Here is a 14,451-nt window from a genome sequence, read left to right as displayed (position 1 = left end):
CGTGGGGCATGTGTGTGTTTCAGGAGGCAAAGAGGGGAGGCTGTCTAGGAGATGAATCCATTCTCATAGCCCTGTTTGACAGATGGGAACACTGAAGTCAGGAAGGCAGAAATCCCTGTGTGGCAGTGAGACCCCGGGCTTCCCACTTCTCTGGATCTCAGCTCTGTGTCTGGTGTGGGCATCACTGACTTCTACCACCATCTCAACTTACAGTTCAAGAGGTGACGAGGAGTCGATGAGGGTTCGGGAATGGGACAGAGCCAGGTTTCTGCAAGGTGGCCTGTGATGGTGGCCATATGTCCCTGGGGCCAATGCCGCTGAGGGAGGTGCTCAGAAACGACCTGCCAGCACCCATACACCGCAGAACAGCACTGCCTGTCCCATCTATCTCCCTGGCCACGGTGACTGTGCCTCAGTTTACCGCTTTCTCCGTGTGACCACCTACCTCCCTGACATTCTCTTGCCTTCACCTTCATCAAAATTCTTCACTGAAATTTTGTTCTGTTCTTTTCTCTTCAGCTCCCCATTCCACCTGGCCCTAGTTTGGTCTTCATTTTCCCATCTCCCCATCTGTGTTTTTTATTTCTTCCCATCTGATTCGACTTCTGTCTGAGCGTCTCCCCATCTCTACCTTTTTCCTCCTTGTCACCTTCCTGTCTCTGTGATGTCTTTCTGCCATGGCTTTTTGTCTTGATTTCTTTTTCTCAACTTGTTTTTGACTGATTCCATCTTCATCTCTTTTTTTCCTGACTGGGTTTGTCTTCTTTCTTTGGTCTAGGACCTCCTGGCTTCCGCTTGTCCCCTCGCCCCCCTGCCCTGCACCTGGGTACCCGACTCATTTGTCTTTGAGGGATGGAGGAGGTGGGGGGTCAGGAGACTCAGCTGGGATGCTGTGTGGACTCCTGGCTTAAGAATTAAGGTGATGAGAGCACTAGGGTCACGTGTACGTTGTGGGAGATGGAGAAAAGGTGAGTGAGAGGGTTAGGTTTTGCCTCTTTCCCCTGCAGCCCCTGCTGCCACATTCGGTGTTTCTTGAACTGCTATGCAGTGCATCTGCCCAGGGTGGGTGCTGCATGGAGCCCAGCCAGGTTAGGCGCAGAGACAGCCAGGCTCCTGGGTCTGAGGGAGGAGGCGGCTGGGGTCCTGGACTCCGAGGTCTGAGGGTGAAAGGGTAGTATTAGTTCACTAGGGCTGCTGTAACCAAGTCCCGCTAATTGGGCGGCTTCAACCACAGACATGTATTATCTCACGGTTCTGGAGACTAGACGTCCAAGGTCAAGGTGTCAGCAGGGCTGGTTCCTTCTGAGGATGGTGAGGGAGAATCTGTTCCAGACCTGTTTCTCACCTTCTGGTGGTTGTCTGGAAGTCTCTGGTGTTCCTCGACTTGCAGAAGCATCATCCCCACCTCTGCCTTCATCGTCACCTGGCGTTCCCTCCTTCCATGGGTCTGATATGTCCCTTTGTGTAAGGACACCAGTCAAATTGGATTAGGGCCCACATGAATGACCTCATCTTAACGAATTATATCTGCAATGATCCTATTTTGAAATAAGATCACATTCTGAGGTACTGGGTGTTGGGACTTCAGTATCTGGATTTGTGGGGGACATGGTTCAACTTGTAATGAGGGGATTGGAGTATGGGTTCCTGGGAGAAGCAGCAGCTGGAAGCCAGAATTTCTCAGTGGTTGGGGAGAAGACTGATTAGCGGACAACTGGAGGGCAATTTGGAGGTGATCTGAACATTCCACGGGCATCTCCAGCTTAATTTAGCCAAACCACCATTGATTTCTCCCCTGTAAAGCCCCTCTTTGGCCATCTCAGTAAATGACTTGGCTGCTCACCAGTTGCTCAAGCAAGAATCCGAGTTGACCCAGCCCTCTCAAAGTCCCGCTGGCTCCTCTTCCAAAATGACTCTCATGGGACCAGGTCTCTCCAGCTCTAGTCACACCCTTTTATACTTGGATGACCACACAGCCTCCTAACTCACCCCCCTGCTACCGGCCCTGTTCACCTCCAAATTATTCTCCTGCAGCAGCTAGAGACGACTCCTGCAACATCAATCCAAATACATCACTCTCCTGCATTACATACCCTTGGAGGGCTTCCCATTTTAGCTAAAGATACATTCAAAGTCCTAACACAGCTGTCCAGGCCCCAGATAATCGGGCCCAGGCATCCCCTCCACTTCCCATCACCCCGTCCCCACTGCATCACTACTGTGCATGCACACTGAGCTGCTGTCACTTACTCCAACATAACATGCTTTCCTGCCTCAGCACAAGCCATTCGCTACGCCTGGAAAGCTCTTCCGGGGCATCTCCACTGAGCCAGGTACTTCCGCACAGTAGGCACTCAGTACCTATGGGATCATTCCATGCATTCTGTGTGGAGTCATGTCCAACTCTTCACGACCCAATGGACTATAGCCTGCCAGGCCCCTCTGTTCCATGGAATTTTCCAGGGAAGGATACTGGAGTTGCTCAGTTGTGTCTGACTCTTTGAGCCCCTCTGGAGTGTAGCTCACCAGGCTCCTCTCTCCATGGAGTTTTTCCAGGAAAAAATACTGCAGTGGGTTGCTATTTCCTTCTCCAGACTCAGGGATAGAACCTGTATCTCCTGCACTGCAGGCGGATTCTTTACCCACTGAGCCATCAGGGAAGTCTGTGCAGTAGAGCAAATTAAGGGGAAGATTGTGGTGGGACTCTTATTAATCCAGGGACCTCATTTCCCGTGACTTTCTTGGGTCAGTGGCTCCATTTCTACGGAACCTTTCAGAGGAGTTTGGGAATTCTATTTCATTTGGGAACTCCATTTCCCATCAGCCCCTGGGGTTGAAATGAGCAGGCGGGTTTCCTTTCCCAGCATGCCTAAGTGCCTATGTAGTGGAGGAGGGGATGGGGGATCAGCCTAAGGGAAACCCGACAGCCAAGTCTTAAGAAACTGCATTTCCCAGACCTCTGGAATGGTTCTCCCAACAGTGGGGTGGCCAGCACCGCACCACTGCCTGCTGGGAAGTGCAGTCCAGCAGCCTCACCTCATAGAGGAGTACACTACCTCGACACTGTTAACAGCGTTTAGGAACTTTCTTGCCTGTGGAAGCCTTTGGCCAAGGGCGGGGCCAGGTCTTCCTCACTTCATGGCAGCACTTGACAGTTAGGGATTCGGTCCCTCGGGAACACAAGAGGACACAACAGGTGGGAATAACTGCAAGTCTGGCACATCCGCAGGCAACAGGCTTCCCTTCCAGCCTGGGCTTGGTCCTGGGCCTGTCTGGGGTTGTGGTTTCTTGTACTAAATCCCCCTCAGCTGCAGGTCTGGACATAGGAGAGACACATGGGCCTGTAGACAGCCCTCTTGGGATCCGTGTGCTTTTGTTCTCTGGGGACACCCCAAGCTGGAAGGCACACTCCAAGCAGGAAGGGAACAGGGGACAGACCTGGACCTGAGGCTCGGGGTACCCCACCCTCCAAGGTTTCACCCTCAGAGGAAGTGGTCCTTACACTCCAGGAGGTTGTCAGATTCCTGGGAAAGATGTTATAAAACTGCAGGTTCTCAGCGCTATCTCTGCCTAGTGTTAAAATGACCTCCAAAGGATGACCATTGCGTGGCTGAGAAACCTAGTTCAAATTGCCCAGATCCCTGCCCCCAGCCCCAAAGCCCCACTCCACCTACACTGGGCAGACCCAGCCCATTTCCGACAGCACTGACCTCTGGCCCAGCACCCTGAGCAGGGCCTTCCCACTCGCTGTACCCAACACTCCGAACTTCATCCTTCCTTTTTCCAGATTTGTCCTTCCACGCCCTCCCAGAGCAATCCCCCTTCAAAGCTCTTCTGGCTCCTAGCTTTGGCCTCAAAGCATTAGCCCAGCCCATCAGATCTGTGTTGCTCCTCAAAGACCACAAGCCTGTGGGAGCAAAGGTGGAACAAGTGTGTGTCTGGATGTCAAGTAACATCTAGAATGAATCGACAAGGTGCACCTTGTCCAGGAAGCTTTGCATACCTGCACTCTCAATGCCCTGCAGCTCTAACTGAAAGCTAATTCCAGCCGAGCTAAGCTTCTCCCTTCACTCCACCCTCGCAGCCTACAGATGAGACCAGAACTGAGCCAGCCTGGAGACGCACCCACGGGGCTACACGGTCAGCACCATCTTCACACGTCATGAAAGCTACCAACAGATCAGCACTCCGGGCCCTGGTCAAGGATGGGGGTGCTGGGCCAGCTCTGCCAAGCACCTTAGCTCTGTGAACCCCAAGAAATGAGGTGGGTCTGCAGGTTGCAAGTGGTTAAATAATTAATAAGATTACCAACAGGGTTGCTAATTACAAATAATGAGAGAGGAGCTAGAGGTGATGAGTTTTCCAAACGAGGAACCAGGATCCGAAGCCCCGAGGCCCAGGGGTCCGGCCACCCGGGCAGGGCAGCTCCGAAATAAATAATGGAGTCGGGGGCAAGGGGTCAGGGCTGCTCCTGCTTCTTCTTGACTGAAATCCGCTTCTTCCTTGCTGCCAGCATCTCGTAGAATGGGTCCACGCTCACAGCGGCCCTGCAGAAGGGGTGGGATCCCAGGGTGAGGGCTGAGGAGCCTGGGCCCCCGGCCACCCTCCGCTCCCCCAGGACTCCGGGAGCCCCTGCTCACTGGATGGACTTGATCCACTCGTCCTTCTCCTCCTGCGTGGGGGCCGAGATCCGGTACACCATGTGGTTCCCCTCGACCACGCGGCCGTCGGCCTCAGTTTTGCAGGCTTTGATGAGCTGCCCCTTGTTGTTGGGGATGTACAGCTCGAAGCAGTTCTGGGGAGACAAAGGAGAGGAAGGACCGCTAGGAAGTGCCAGCCCTGGGGCCAGAGGGGCCCTCCACCGCCAGCAGGACAGGGTACAGGGAGGGTCTTACTGGTTTCCGGGGGTCGTCCACCTCGCGGATGCTCAGATTCTCCAGCGGGATGATTCCTCGGGGCTCCTTGTCCTGAGAGAATGAGTTTGACAGGATGCAGATTCCGAGTCTCCCCGGTGGCCCACCCTAGGTCTTAGGAGTCCCGCCCCCGGCCCCGCCCTCACCGTAGTGTATTCAAAATAGTAGAGGCAGTTGTCTGTGAGGATGAACCAGCGCCGCTTCCACGTCTTCACCCGACCCCCTGGAAGGGAAGGGGGGGAGGGGGCCTGGGCTCAACAGGGGGGCGGGGGGGCCTCTGAGAGGGCGGGGAAGGGGGCGAGAGACAGAGCGAGGACAGGGAAGGCGGGGCTGTCAGGGCCTAGGACAAAGCGATGCGTGGGAAGACAGACAAGCAGGGACAGGCAAGGAGTCTGGGCCCGGCGAACCGGTCCACCCGCCAGCGTGGGGGTCTATGCTCTCTAAGCCTGTCTGTGGACCCGAGTCCGGGCCCCCAGTCCCTCTCCTGTGGGCCCCGAGGCCAGGGCAGTCCCCTCCCTTTGTGTCGTGTTGGGCAGCAAGGATGGGGCCGGCCGTGTACCTACCTCCTGGGGCAGACAGCGAGAAAGCAGGCAGGACCAGGCGAGGAGGAGGGAGGGCAGAGGAGTGGAGTGCCCCCAAGAGCCGTGGGTGGGGGCAGGGAGGGATGCGCAGCGGGTGGGACAGAGAGAGCCGGAAACAGCAGAGAGAAACACGCAGAGGGAGGGAGGGAGAGAGAGGGAAGAAAACCAGTTACATCCACATGAGGGGGTAATGGCCAGACCCTGTCCCTCCGGGGAGGCCCAGGATGCTGGGCTAGCCACGAGCACCTCCCAGCATCAGTGCCTGACTCCAGCCCCACTCCCAGGACGTGTCCCAGCCAGGCAGGCCCTCTGTTGCCACGGTGACAATGGGGAAGTCATCCCCAAGTGACAGAAGAGGAAACCCCCAGTCCTTGGGTCAAGGTGGGCGCGGGGACCTCCATTAGCACCAGTAGGACCTGTCTGTGTGACCTCAGGACAACCACTTGTCCTCTCTGGAACCCCGCGTCTGGAGATCCACACCCTCCTGCTGCAAAGTGACCTGCTTCTGGGCTCCTTGTGGTCCCAGAAGAAGTAAACAGCAGCAATACTTTTATTAACCATCTTTTTCACTATAACTGCTACCACTACCACTGATCCCCTTTCCTGTATTTCACTGTTTTAAGAGGTACCTTTTACTAGTAACCTTGTGCTATGCTCTGGTCAAATCTGGGTCCAGTGCCACTTCTGCCCTGTGGCTGCTGGACAGTGACCAAGCCTCAGTTTCCTCATCCAAGAAATGGGAGGGAGTCCTGAGGCGGGGGAGGGGGGGTGCAGTTTGGAAGAGAACTAGTCTTTCAGGAAGCTGCCCTTCCAGTGTTTCTTTCCCCGCCCACTCACTGCCAGGGGCATCATTTGACCTTCCATGAAGAATCTAAATTCCTCTGGGATCCCCCAGGCCTGTCTGCCTCCCGTGGAGCTGCTGCAGGAATCCATCTGCCCCAGCAAGTTGGCTGAAAGGAGTGATCCATATTTCGTGTGCACCAGGGACCTGCCTCTGTGGCCTGAGAAGAGAGTCCCTCTTCCAAGAGCACAACTCCATGTGCACCGCCCTGCCACCCCACCAGAGGGTAGATACTGAGACCTGAAGGGAGGAAAGGCCTGCCTTGAGCCTGCACCCGGGCTGGATGCTTCCTCTGGACCCTTCCCCCGTCTGGACTGCTTCCACCATAATTCCTCGCCAGATTCTCTGTCTCCCTGGGACAGCAACTCAACACTTCTCCATTAAAAAGCCACGGCCAACCTTCCCTCGGCACCTACTATTTACCAGGCCCGGCTCCGAGCCAGCAGTTTTCAACCTGGGCCACACATTGGGAACCGCCTGGAGAGCTTTCAACATGACCGATGGCCTATCCTGCCCACAGAGACCCTGATTTCACGAGCCTGTGGCCTGGCCCCTGTGGTTTCCAGGTGAATCTCCCAGGCAGCCGGGGTGGAGAGCCGCTCCAACCCTCAGCCAGCTGCCCTTGCCGGACCTCTGCTAACTGAACCAGAGTCTGCTGGTGCCACATGTTCCAAGGGGGACCGGCCCCTGTCCCACCCATCCCACCGTAGCCAGGGGCTCCCAATTCTCCTAAGTCAGCCAAGGTGCATCCCCTCTCCAAGTGCGTGCTAAGTCACTTCAGTCATGTCTGACTCTGTGACCCCATGGACTGTAGCCTGCCAGGCTCCTCTGTCCATGGAATTCTCCAGGCAAGAATACTGGAGTGGGTTACCATGACCTCCTCCAGGGAATCTTACCAACTCAAGGATCAAACTCCCTGTCTCTAAAGTCTCCTGTGTTGGCAGGAGGGTTCTTTACCACTATTGCCACCTGGGAAGCTCTTCCCCTCCCCACTAGGAACCAATCCGACCAGCCGAGAAGTGCATCGGGGCATTCCGGGACCGTTTCTGCAGGCTCTTTACTGCCTACAGGTGACATCTCGGGAGGGAGGACACTTCTAGAACAGCCACGATGCTACAGGGCTGAGGAGGAGGCCACAGGAGGTGGGGATAAAAATACAGGAGTCTCAGAGTGGGTCTGCCGCGGACTCCCCGAGAGTTCCTGACAAGCAAGGTAAAAGGCCCAGTTGCTTGGGTTGTTCTGTTTGCTACAGCTGAGGGCAGCCTGAGTCATGAACACTCTCCCAGCAGACATGGCCTGTGCCCTTTGGTTCTTGGCTGTGTCCTCAGTCCCTACACCAGGGCCTGGCACGGAGGAGGGGTTTCATAAACCTGTGTGGGTGAACAGAAGGGGTGAGGCAGCACCGATTCCAAGGCCAGCCCCGGGCTTGGGCCCAACACAAGAGACCTGATCTCGTTCTCAACCCCACTTTTCAGATGTAGCTACTGAGGTTCAGAGAGGTCAAATCATTGTCCTAAGGTCACACAGTGGCTATGTGCGAAAGCTGAGTCTAGAACCTGGGTCTGCTAACTTCCCCCACTTTCAGAGGCAGCCAGCAGTCAGGAAGGGACGTACCCAGCTTAAGGAGCCAGCCCTCCCGGTCCGGGTTGAAAAAGGTGTGGGTCAGATCATTGCCGTCATCCTCAGGGATCTTGAAGGGCTCGTTTCGGATGCTGTCGTACAGATTCTGAGGGGTGAAGGCACAGTCAGCACCTCAGAGCTCCTGGGATCCTTCCAGGGCTATTGCAGTGGGGATGGGGCTCACTGGGAACCAGTGAGACCACGGGTGGGATGGCCAAGGGAGGGAGGAGCCTGGGGAGGAAAGGGATGTAGAAGGGGGAAGAGTGGAGGGAGCTCCGGCGAGGAGAGAGGGAGAAACAAAAAAGATGCAGAGATGGAGACAGTGGAAGAGCTGCTAGGTTCTGAGAGAGACAGACGGGGGAAAATGGGACAGACCAAGGCCCTCAAAGAGTCAAAGGGCCAGGAACCTGGGTTCAATCCTTGGTTGGGAACTAAGATCTCACATACTGCCTGGCGCAACAGAAGAAAAAATAAAATGAAAAAGAGAGACAAAGACAGGCAGCCAGAGAGAGAGAGAAGACGGGCAGGCCATTGTGACCATGCAGTCCATGGGCGGGCGAGGCAGTGATCCTGGGTGGAAGGGGGCTCAGGCACTGAGAGGAGAAAGGGGGATGGAGCTGAGGGGGCTGGGGAGGGGGCCTGACCCTGAGCAGCTCCTCAGGCAAGTCCCCGCCCTCGTTGATGCCCCGGTTCATGGCCACGAAGCGCTCCAGTCCCGGCTTGTCCCGGACGTTGGGGTTGTGGAGGCTGGTGTTCAGCATGATCACGGCGAAAGACAATACGTAGCACGTGTCTGCACCAGACAGTCATGGGGTGACGACTGGGGCATGCGAGCCCCCGGGACTCAGGAGCTCAAGTCCCCCCCACCCCCAGCTCCCTCCTTCCCCAGGACCCTAGGGTCTGGGTCCCTACCTGTGGACTGGAAAACCCCAGGGTTGCACAAGCAGTAGCGCTGGGCAAAGGCCTCCATCATGCGGTCGATCTTCTGGGCTTCTCCAGGGAGGCGGAAGCTCCAGAGGAACTGCCTGCGGCAGAGACGAGCCGAGGGTAGATCCAGAACTGGTGGGGCCGCCCCCACCCGCTCTCAGTGCCCGTGGGAGGAACTGGCCAGTGAGGGCGCCACACCTGTGGCCAACCTGACCACTGAGCGCCGGCCAGGAGCTCTGGATGATGTATATGGAAATGCCCTTGCTTTCTACCAAGGTTGCTGCATGGAACAGATGGTTGCTTGGGGCCTCTGCCGTCACGTGGGAGGGTCTGCTGCGAGCAGCGCCCACCCCATGGCGAGCACAATCAAAAGCTGTCCTTCCCATTCCATTCAAGTGCCTGGATACGGCTATGCCTGAAGGAGGCTCTACTGTGGACTTTGGCAACACTAACGTGCAATCCATCCCCTAAGTTTTCGTTCTGTTTTTGCCTTCAGGAGGGGGTGATCATCACCGGTAAAGAAAGCCCTGACAGGTCCCTTCCTGCCCTTTCAATCCTGTCCTTCTCACCTGAGGGCCTGCACCAGGTTGAGGTCAGTGAACTCATGCAGATCCACGAAGGCATGAAGCACTGCCAGATTCAGTTCTTCCCTGGGAGGATAGGGACAAGGTCACGGCAGGAAGGGGCTTGGGCAGGTGGGGGTACAGAGGAGGTGAAGTACTGAGGAGGCTGTGGCCTCTCTTCTGCACAGTGGCTACCTCTGTAGCCAGTGAAAGTTTTGGCCAAGCCCCCATCACCAGCCTGGCACAGGGGTAGGGACACTTAGAACGCTCCTGGGAAGACCATCTGCCTTAAGAACTCTGGTGTGGCTGGAACTCTGTGCAGTTGGGAGAAACACAGCAAATGTGCTCTGCTGGTCATCTCTGATGAACCCCAGATTTCATAGATGCCCAGAGATGGCCTCCTATCCCCTAGAGACCCACAGAGAGTCCCAGGGCAACCCAGATGCCCACAAAACCAGCCCCACAATGTCAGACAACCGGACTGTCCCTATGCACTCCAGATGTCACAGGGGATCCCCAGACAGCTAGAAATGACGCCCATGCTCCCAGACTCTCCAGTCCCCATGCCCTCCAGCTGCCCACAGACGGTCTCTGCACCACAGATATCCAGAAGGTTCCACAGAACCCAGATGTCCACACAAACCCTGGGCATCTCACACAGTCCTGTGCACCTCAGACATTTCAGACGGCCTCCACACGTCTCGGATGTGCACCGATGGTCCCCAGGTTTCCCAGACTTCACAGAAGGTCCCAAGCACCCTGGGAGTCCAGATGGTCCCCACACACACCCAACATCCAAAGGTCGTCCGCATGTGTCCCAGAAGTCCACAAACTCCCAGGCACCCTAGACATCCACTGCTGGTCCTCATACACTCCTGACGTCTCATGCACTCCCGACGTCTCATGCACTCTATGCTTGTAGGTGGTCCACAGACCCCGGACATCCACAAATGGCCCCCATGTTTCCAGATGTCCATGGGCCCCTCATGCTCCCCAGATATCCACTGATTGACCCCTCCCACTTCCTGCATCACTGTCCACGTCGCTCCCATGCACACCAGCTGTCTCCAATGGTTCTCACGCTCCCATACCACCCACAAATGTTCTCCACTGTCCTGACATAAATGGGTGGTGGTCCCCGCATTGCTCAGATGTCCGCAAAGGTCCCATACCCTCCACATGCTCACAGATGATCCCCAGATTCCTCAAAAGGTCCCCCACCCCAATCTCTGTGTCAGTCCATTTTGTCACAGTCCAGTTGCAAGGCTCATCTATCAGGGCCTCTCCTCAACAAAAGCTGGGTGCAAGGGGCAGAGAGGAGATACCCAGCAGGTGCTGGGTGCAGGGAGTGCGATTCTCACCTCTCCCCCAGGTAGTCCCCAATGGCCGTCTTGTTCAGGCCCTCGCCCTTGTACAGGAAGCGGGCGATCTCCTCAGGTGTGTTCTGCAAAAGTTCATTCTCCACCAGGAACTGGATCCCCTGGTGGGAAGGGCTGGGTCTCAGTGCTGGCATGCTCAGAAAGACACCCCTAGAAACCTTAGCCTCCAAACCCACCCCCATTCTCAACAGAGCGGGGCCTGAGTCATTTTCAGGCTCTTCCCAGGCCCCTGAACACCGCCGCTCCCGCAGCCTAGACTTTGCATCTACTGCTGCCTCTGCCTTTGCCTGGTGAATTCCAGTCCCCCCGGAGCAGGACCTGGCAAGAACAGGAGCTTCATGAATGTCTGCTGAATGACTTTACAAACTACCGTTGCTTCTGGCAAGAAGAATAAAGCGGGAAACTGTTAGAAGACATCAGTTCACAGGGAGCTGTGAGGGCTCAGGCTGGAGGAGGTCTTTCTCAGGCTCTCCTGATGTCTTGAGGACCATGAACTGAGGACCCCTCACTCTGGATTTTAGTATCTGCGTCTAGGGGCTCCCTGAGGGCAAGGCAGCATCAAACCCTACACTGGGTCCTATGCATTACCTAGCAGAGCCGCAGCCCAGAGGGAGGCCCGAGGAAATGGTGTAAAAATGAATGACCGAATGACCGAACATCTTTTCTCCACCGGGTGAACACTCAGTCACCCTTCGCCTGACCCTAATGTCCTCCTGAGGGAAGCCCTCCTTGATGCCACCAGGCTCACTCCTCTGTGTCCACAGTCCAGTACCTCTCTTTCTCTCTGTCATGGCACTTCTCTGTCCACATTCCCTACCAGACTCAATCAAGCTCCTCCTGGGGACTCAAGAGTGACAAGAGAAATGGGTCCTAAAATATGAGCAAAAAGGAGAGGAGGACCACTCAGGTAGAAGTTCCAGCATACACAAAGATCAGGAGGCCGAAGCACTTGGTTAGTGTTCAGGGAACAAATACTGCCAATATCTGGATCCAGTGATCAGGACCAATTCTGTCCACCTAAGACAGATCTTTAACCACCACACTTCTGGAACCCGGAGATGCCAGAATCCTATCTGGATGTCAGCTTGGCCGATCCCAGGCCTGTGGCCCCAAGCACCTTTTTGGGGTCCATATTGAACTTCTTCCTGCCCATTGCCATCTTCCGGTTCCGTTGCAAGGTTTTGCTGCAGGGGCAGAGAGCAGAAGGGTCAAGGTCAATGACTGGGCATCCCTGGCCCCCGCCTGGCCCCATGACTCCTAGGCTCCCTGCCCTAGCCCTCACCTGCCCTCATTGGCCTCCAGACCCTCCACCTCGCTCATGGCTTCGCTGAGCTCCTCCCGCAGGCGCTGGATCTCCACCAGCAGCTCCTGCTTCCGCCGTCGAATGTTCTCCAGCTCCATCCGCTCCTCCGGAGTCAGGTCTGGGGGTTCTGGGGGAGGGAATCAGGGGCGGGAGATCAGTTCTGGGGACTGGGAGCCTAGACTTCTGAAATCTGGTGAAGGACAGAGCTCCTAGGTTCATGGGGAGGATGAGGATAAGAGTCCCGCCTCCGGTCAGTGGAAGAAGGGGCTGGGGGTCAGTCCAGGGGAGGAAGGGCTGGGAATCTAGACTCTTAGTCCTTGGGAGAGAAGGGGGCTTGGAGCCTCTACTCTAAGGTTTACAGGGGAAAGGGGGCTGGAAGCTTGACACTGCGGTTCATTACTTGCAAGGGGCCTGAGGCCTTGGTTTTCTGCCTCCATTCTCGGCGAGGTAGCTGGGGACCTGGGTGCCCGGACTCCTGGGTCCATGGAAAGTAACCATGGCAGGGGAAGCTAATGACAGCTTGCGAGAGTGAAGGAAGGGGTGGGGCATCGAAGGCCCCCGCCCTGGCCCTAGCGGAATCTCTGGCCCCCACGATTTCTCCCCACCCCACCGTCCCCAGAAGCCCCCCTCCCCTCTTCCGGCAGGCATTGGGCTCGCCCGGCCCCTACAGAGGGAATGGTTCCGCCTCAGCCTCGCCTCCGCCGCTCCATCCCACCCCCTCCCGCTGCCACCGGAAACAGGCTCGGCCCAAACAATGGCCTGGAACGCCCCGCTCTCCTGCCCTGCCGGAAGCCCGTCCCGCGCCCCACAAAAGCGAGGCGACGACAGGGCCGAACAAGCTCCTCAAGGCGCGCGTCGTGGTGGGGGGGTCGTTCGCGGCAGAACGTTCGGGCTGAAACGCTCCATCTGCTCCCAGCCGGCCCCGCCCCTCCCCGACTTACCATAGACACCGTCCTCCATGGCGGCTAGGAAGGCCCGCGGGGAGTCCGGGGCGGTCCCGCCGGTCGGGCCCGGATCCGCGTTGGCCCGCGGGCTCGGGTGAGCCCGCTCAAACGCCCCGGGAGCCACCGCCGCCTCCTCAGCGCCAGTCCTCAGCGCTGAAAAGACTCTCCCTTCGTCTCCCAACCGCCCCGCCAGTAGGGACCGCCCCTCGTTTTGACACCGCCCAATCCACGGCGTGCCCTCTCTTCTGTTCCGCCTCCGAAACCGAAGGATCGCCCTCCAGGGCCAATAGGCGCACTAGGAGCAGGCGTAGCAATGTTCAGCCCAAAGTAGACGGTCTGTGGGGCCAATTGGAGTGAGAGCAGGGGCCGGGCCCCGCCTCCGAAACCAAAGGGTTCTTGGCAGGCTTCCCCTCCAATGAGAAGCCTCGAAAAGGAGTTGCATGGAGGCGGGACTAAGCAGACGCAGAGGGAGGACTACGCCTGCGCAAGGGCTCTGCGCAATAGGATACCAGGTCAATCGAGCCGGGCCTATAGCAATACGTCGCTAGGGGGCGGTACTTTGTTAGACTTGTTGCTAGGGGGCGGGGCCACAGCTCCCTGTTGTTTCCGTGAGCCACACCTCCTAGCTGGCCCGCCTGGCTTTTGACCGCAGTGGTTGCCAAGCAACCGGGAGCCGCTTTGGCTCGCTTTCCTTTTGGCCCCCTTTCTCAAATGTACTGGCCTCTCCGATCTGCAGACCCTTTCCTTACCCTCCTCCTTTGACCTCCCCCATCCACCTCAGCCTCTTCAGAGTCAAGGAGTGGTGAAAAAAAAGACTTTCTCTTTCTTCCAAATGCTGCGCTTTTGCTCTCTGTAGAGGAGAATGGGACTATAGAGGAAGGCCAAATCCAGTGAAAGGACAGGCTCTGCCTTCCTGCCTCTTGAAGCCTCTCAGTTTCCTCCCTCTCTCCCCCCAACTCCTCCCTTTATGTTAGCATCCTTTCCCTGCCCAGGACAGTTCCCCTTTCCTCAGCATCCTTCCACCTCTGATCCCTTCTCCCTTCTCCGAGCCCTTTCCCTCCTCTCTGCCTCATTTCGCGTCCCCCTCCTCTCATACTCTTGCTCTTCTTAAACTCCTCCCTCTTCTCCGACTCCTCTGGCATCTGAGGCCATTTCCCCTCCCCCGCCTCTTATTTCCATTCCTTGAAGGCAAAACAGGTGCAGGGGCCTGGTTCGGAGGGAGAAACTGGGCACCCCCATCACGGACAGGTCCCAAATTGGGTCTGAGGGTCGTGTCTGGGCCTGGGCCTCACTCATCGTCCCAGAGTTCGGCAGGCAGGGACAGATTCCAGGCCAGGACCTGGTTAAGCTGACAGATTAGACACGGAGCCTCGTAATCCC

The 14,451-nt window shown here is 56.9% G+C and overlaps 1 protein-coding gene across 1 annotated transcript; it reads right to left on the bottom strand.

The window, feature by feature from the left end:
• On the bottom strand, positions 4,272 to 13,377 carry CYTH2 (cytohesin 2). Its single transcript, XM_018062707.1, has 12 exons — positions 13,069 to 13,377; positions 12,107 to 12,254; positions 11,942 to 12,008; positions 10,807 to 10,925; positions 9,452 to 9,532; positions 8,868 to 8,980; positions 8,600 to 8,748; positions 7,950 to 8,061; positions 5,060 to 5,136; positions 4,896 to 4,967; positions 4,641 to 4,795; positions 4,272 to 4,547 (listed from the first exon to the last, which is right to left on the bottom strand). Exons 1-12 carry the CDS (start codon positions 13,085 to 13,087, stop codon positions 4,460 to 4,462), a joined length of 1,200 nt encoding a protein of 399 aa, XP_017918196.1. The 5' UTR covers positions 13,088 to 13,377; the 3' UTR covers positions 4,272 to 4,459.

Source organism: Capra hircus, chromosome 18 (genome assembly GCF_001704415.2).
Source record: "Capra hircus breed San Clemente chromosome 18, ASM170441v1, whole genome shotgun sequence".
Classification (NCBI taxonomy): domain Eukaryota; kingdom Metazoa; phylum Chordata; class Mammalia; order Artiodactyla; family Bovidae; genus Capra; species Capra hircus.
This window is presented reverse-complemented; position numbering and strand designations above follow the sequence as displayed.

What these genes read in the sequence shown, in the direction of transcription:
- CYTH2 (XM_018062707.1), bottom strand. An exon ending in AACCTGGTGCAGGCCCTCAG is followed by an intron (nt 8,981 to 9,451) that starts GTGAGAAGGACA and finishes TCTCTGCCGCAG; the next exon opens with GCAGTTCCTCTGGAGCTTCC. An exon ending in ACTATTTTGAATACACTACG is followed by an intron (nt 4,968 to 5,059) that starts GTGAGGGCGGGG and finishes TCATTCTCTCAG; the next exon opens with GACAAGGAGCCCCGAGGAAT.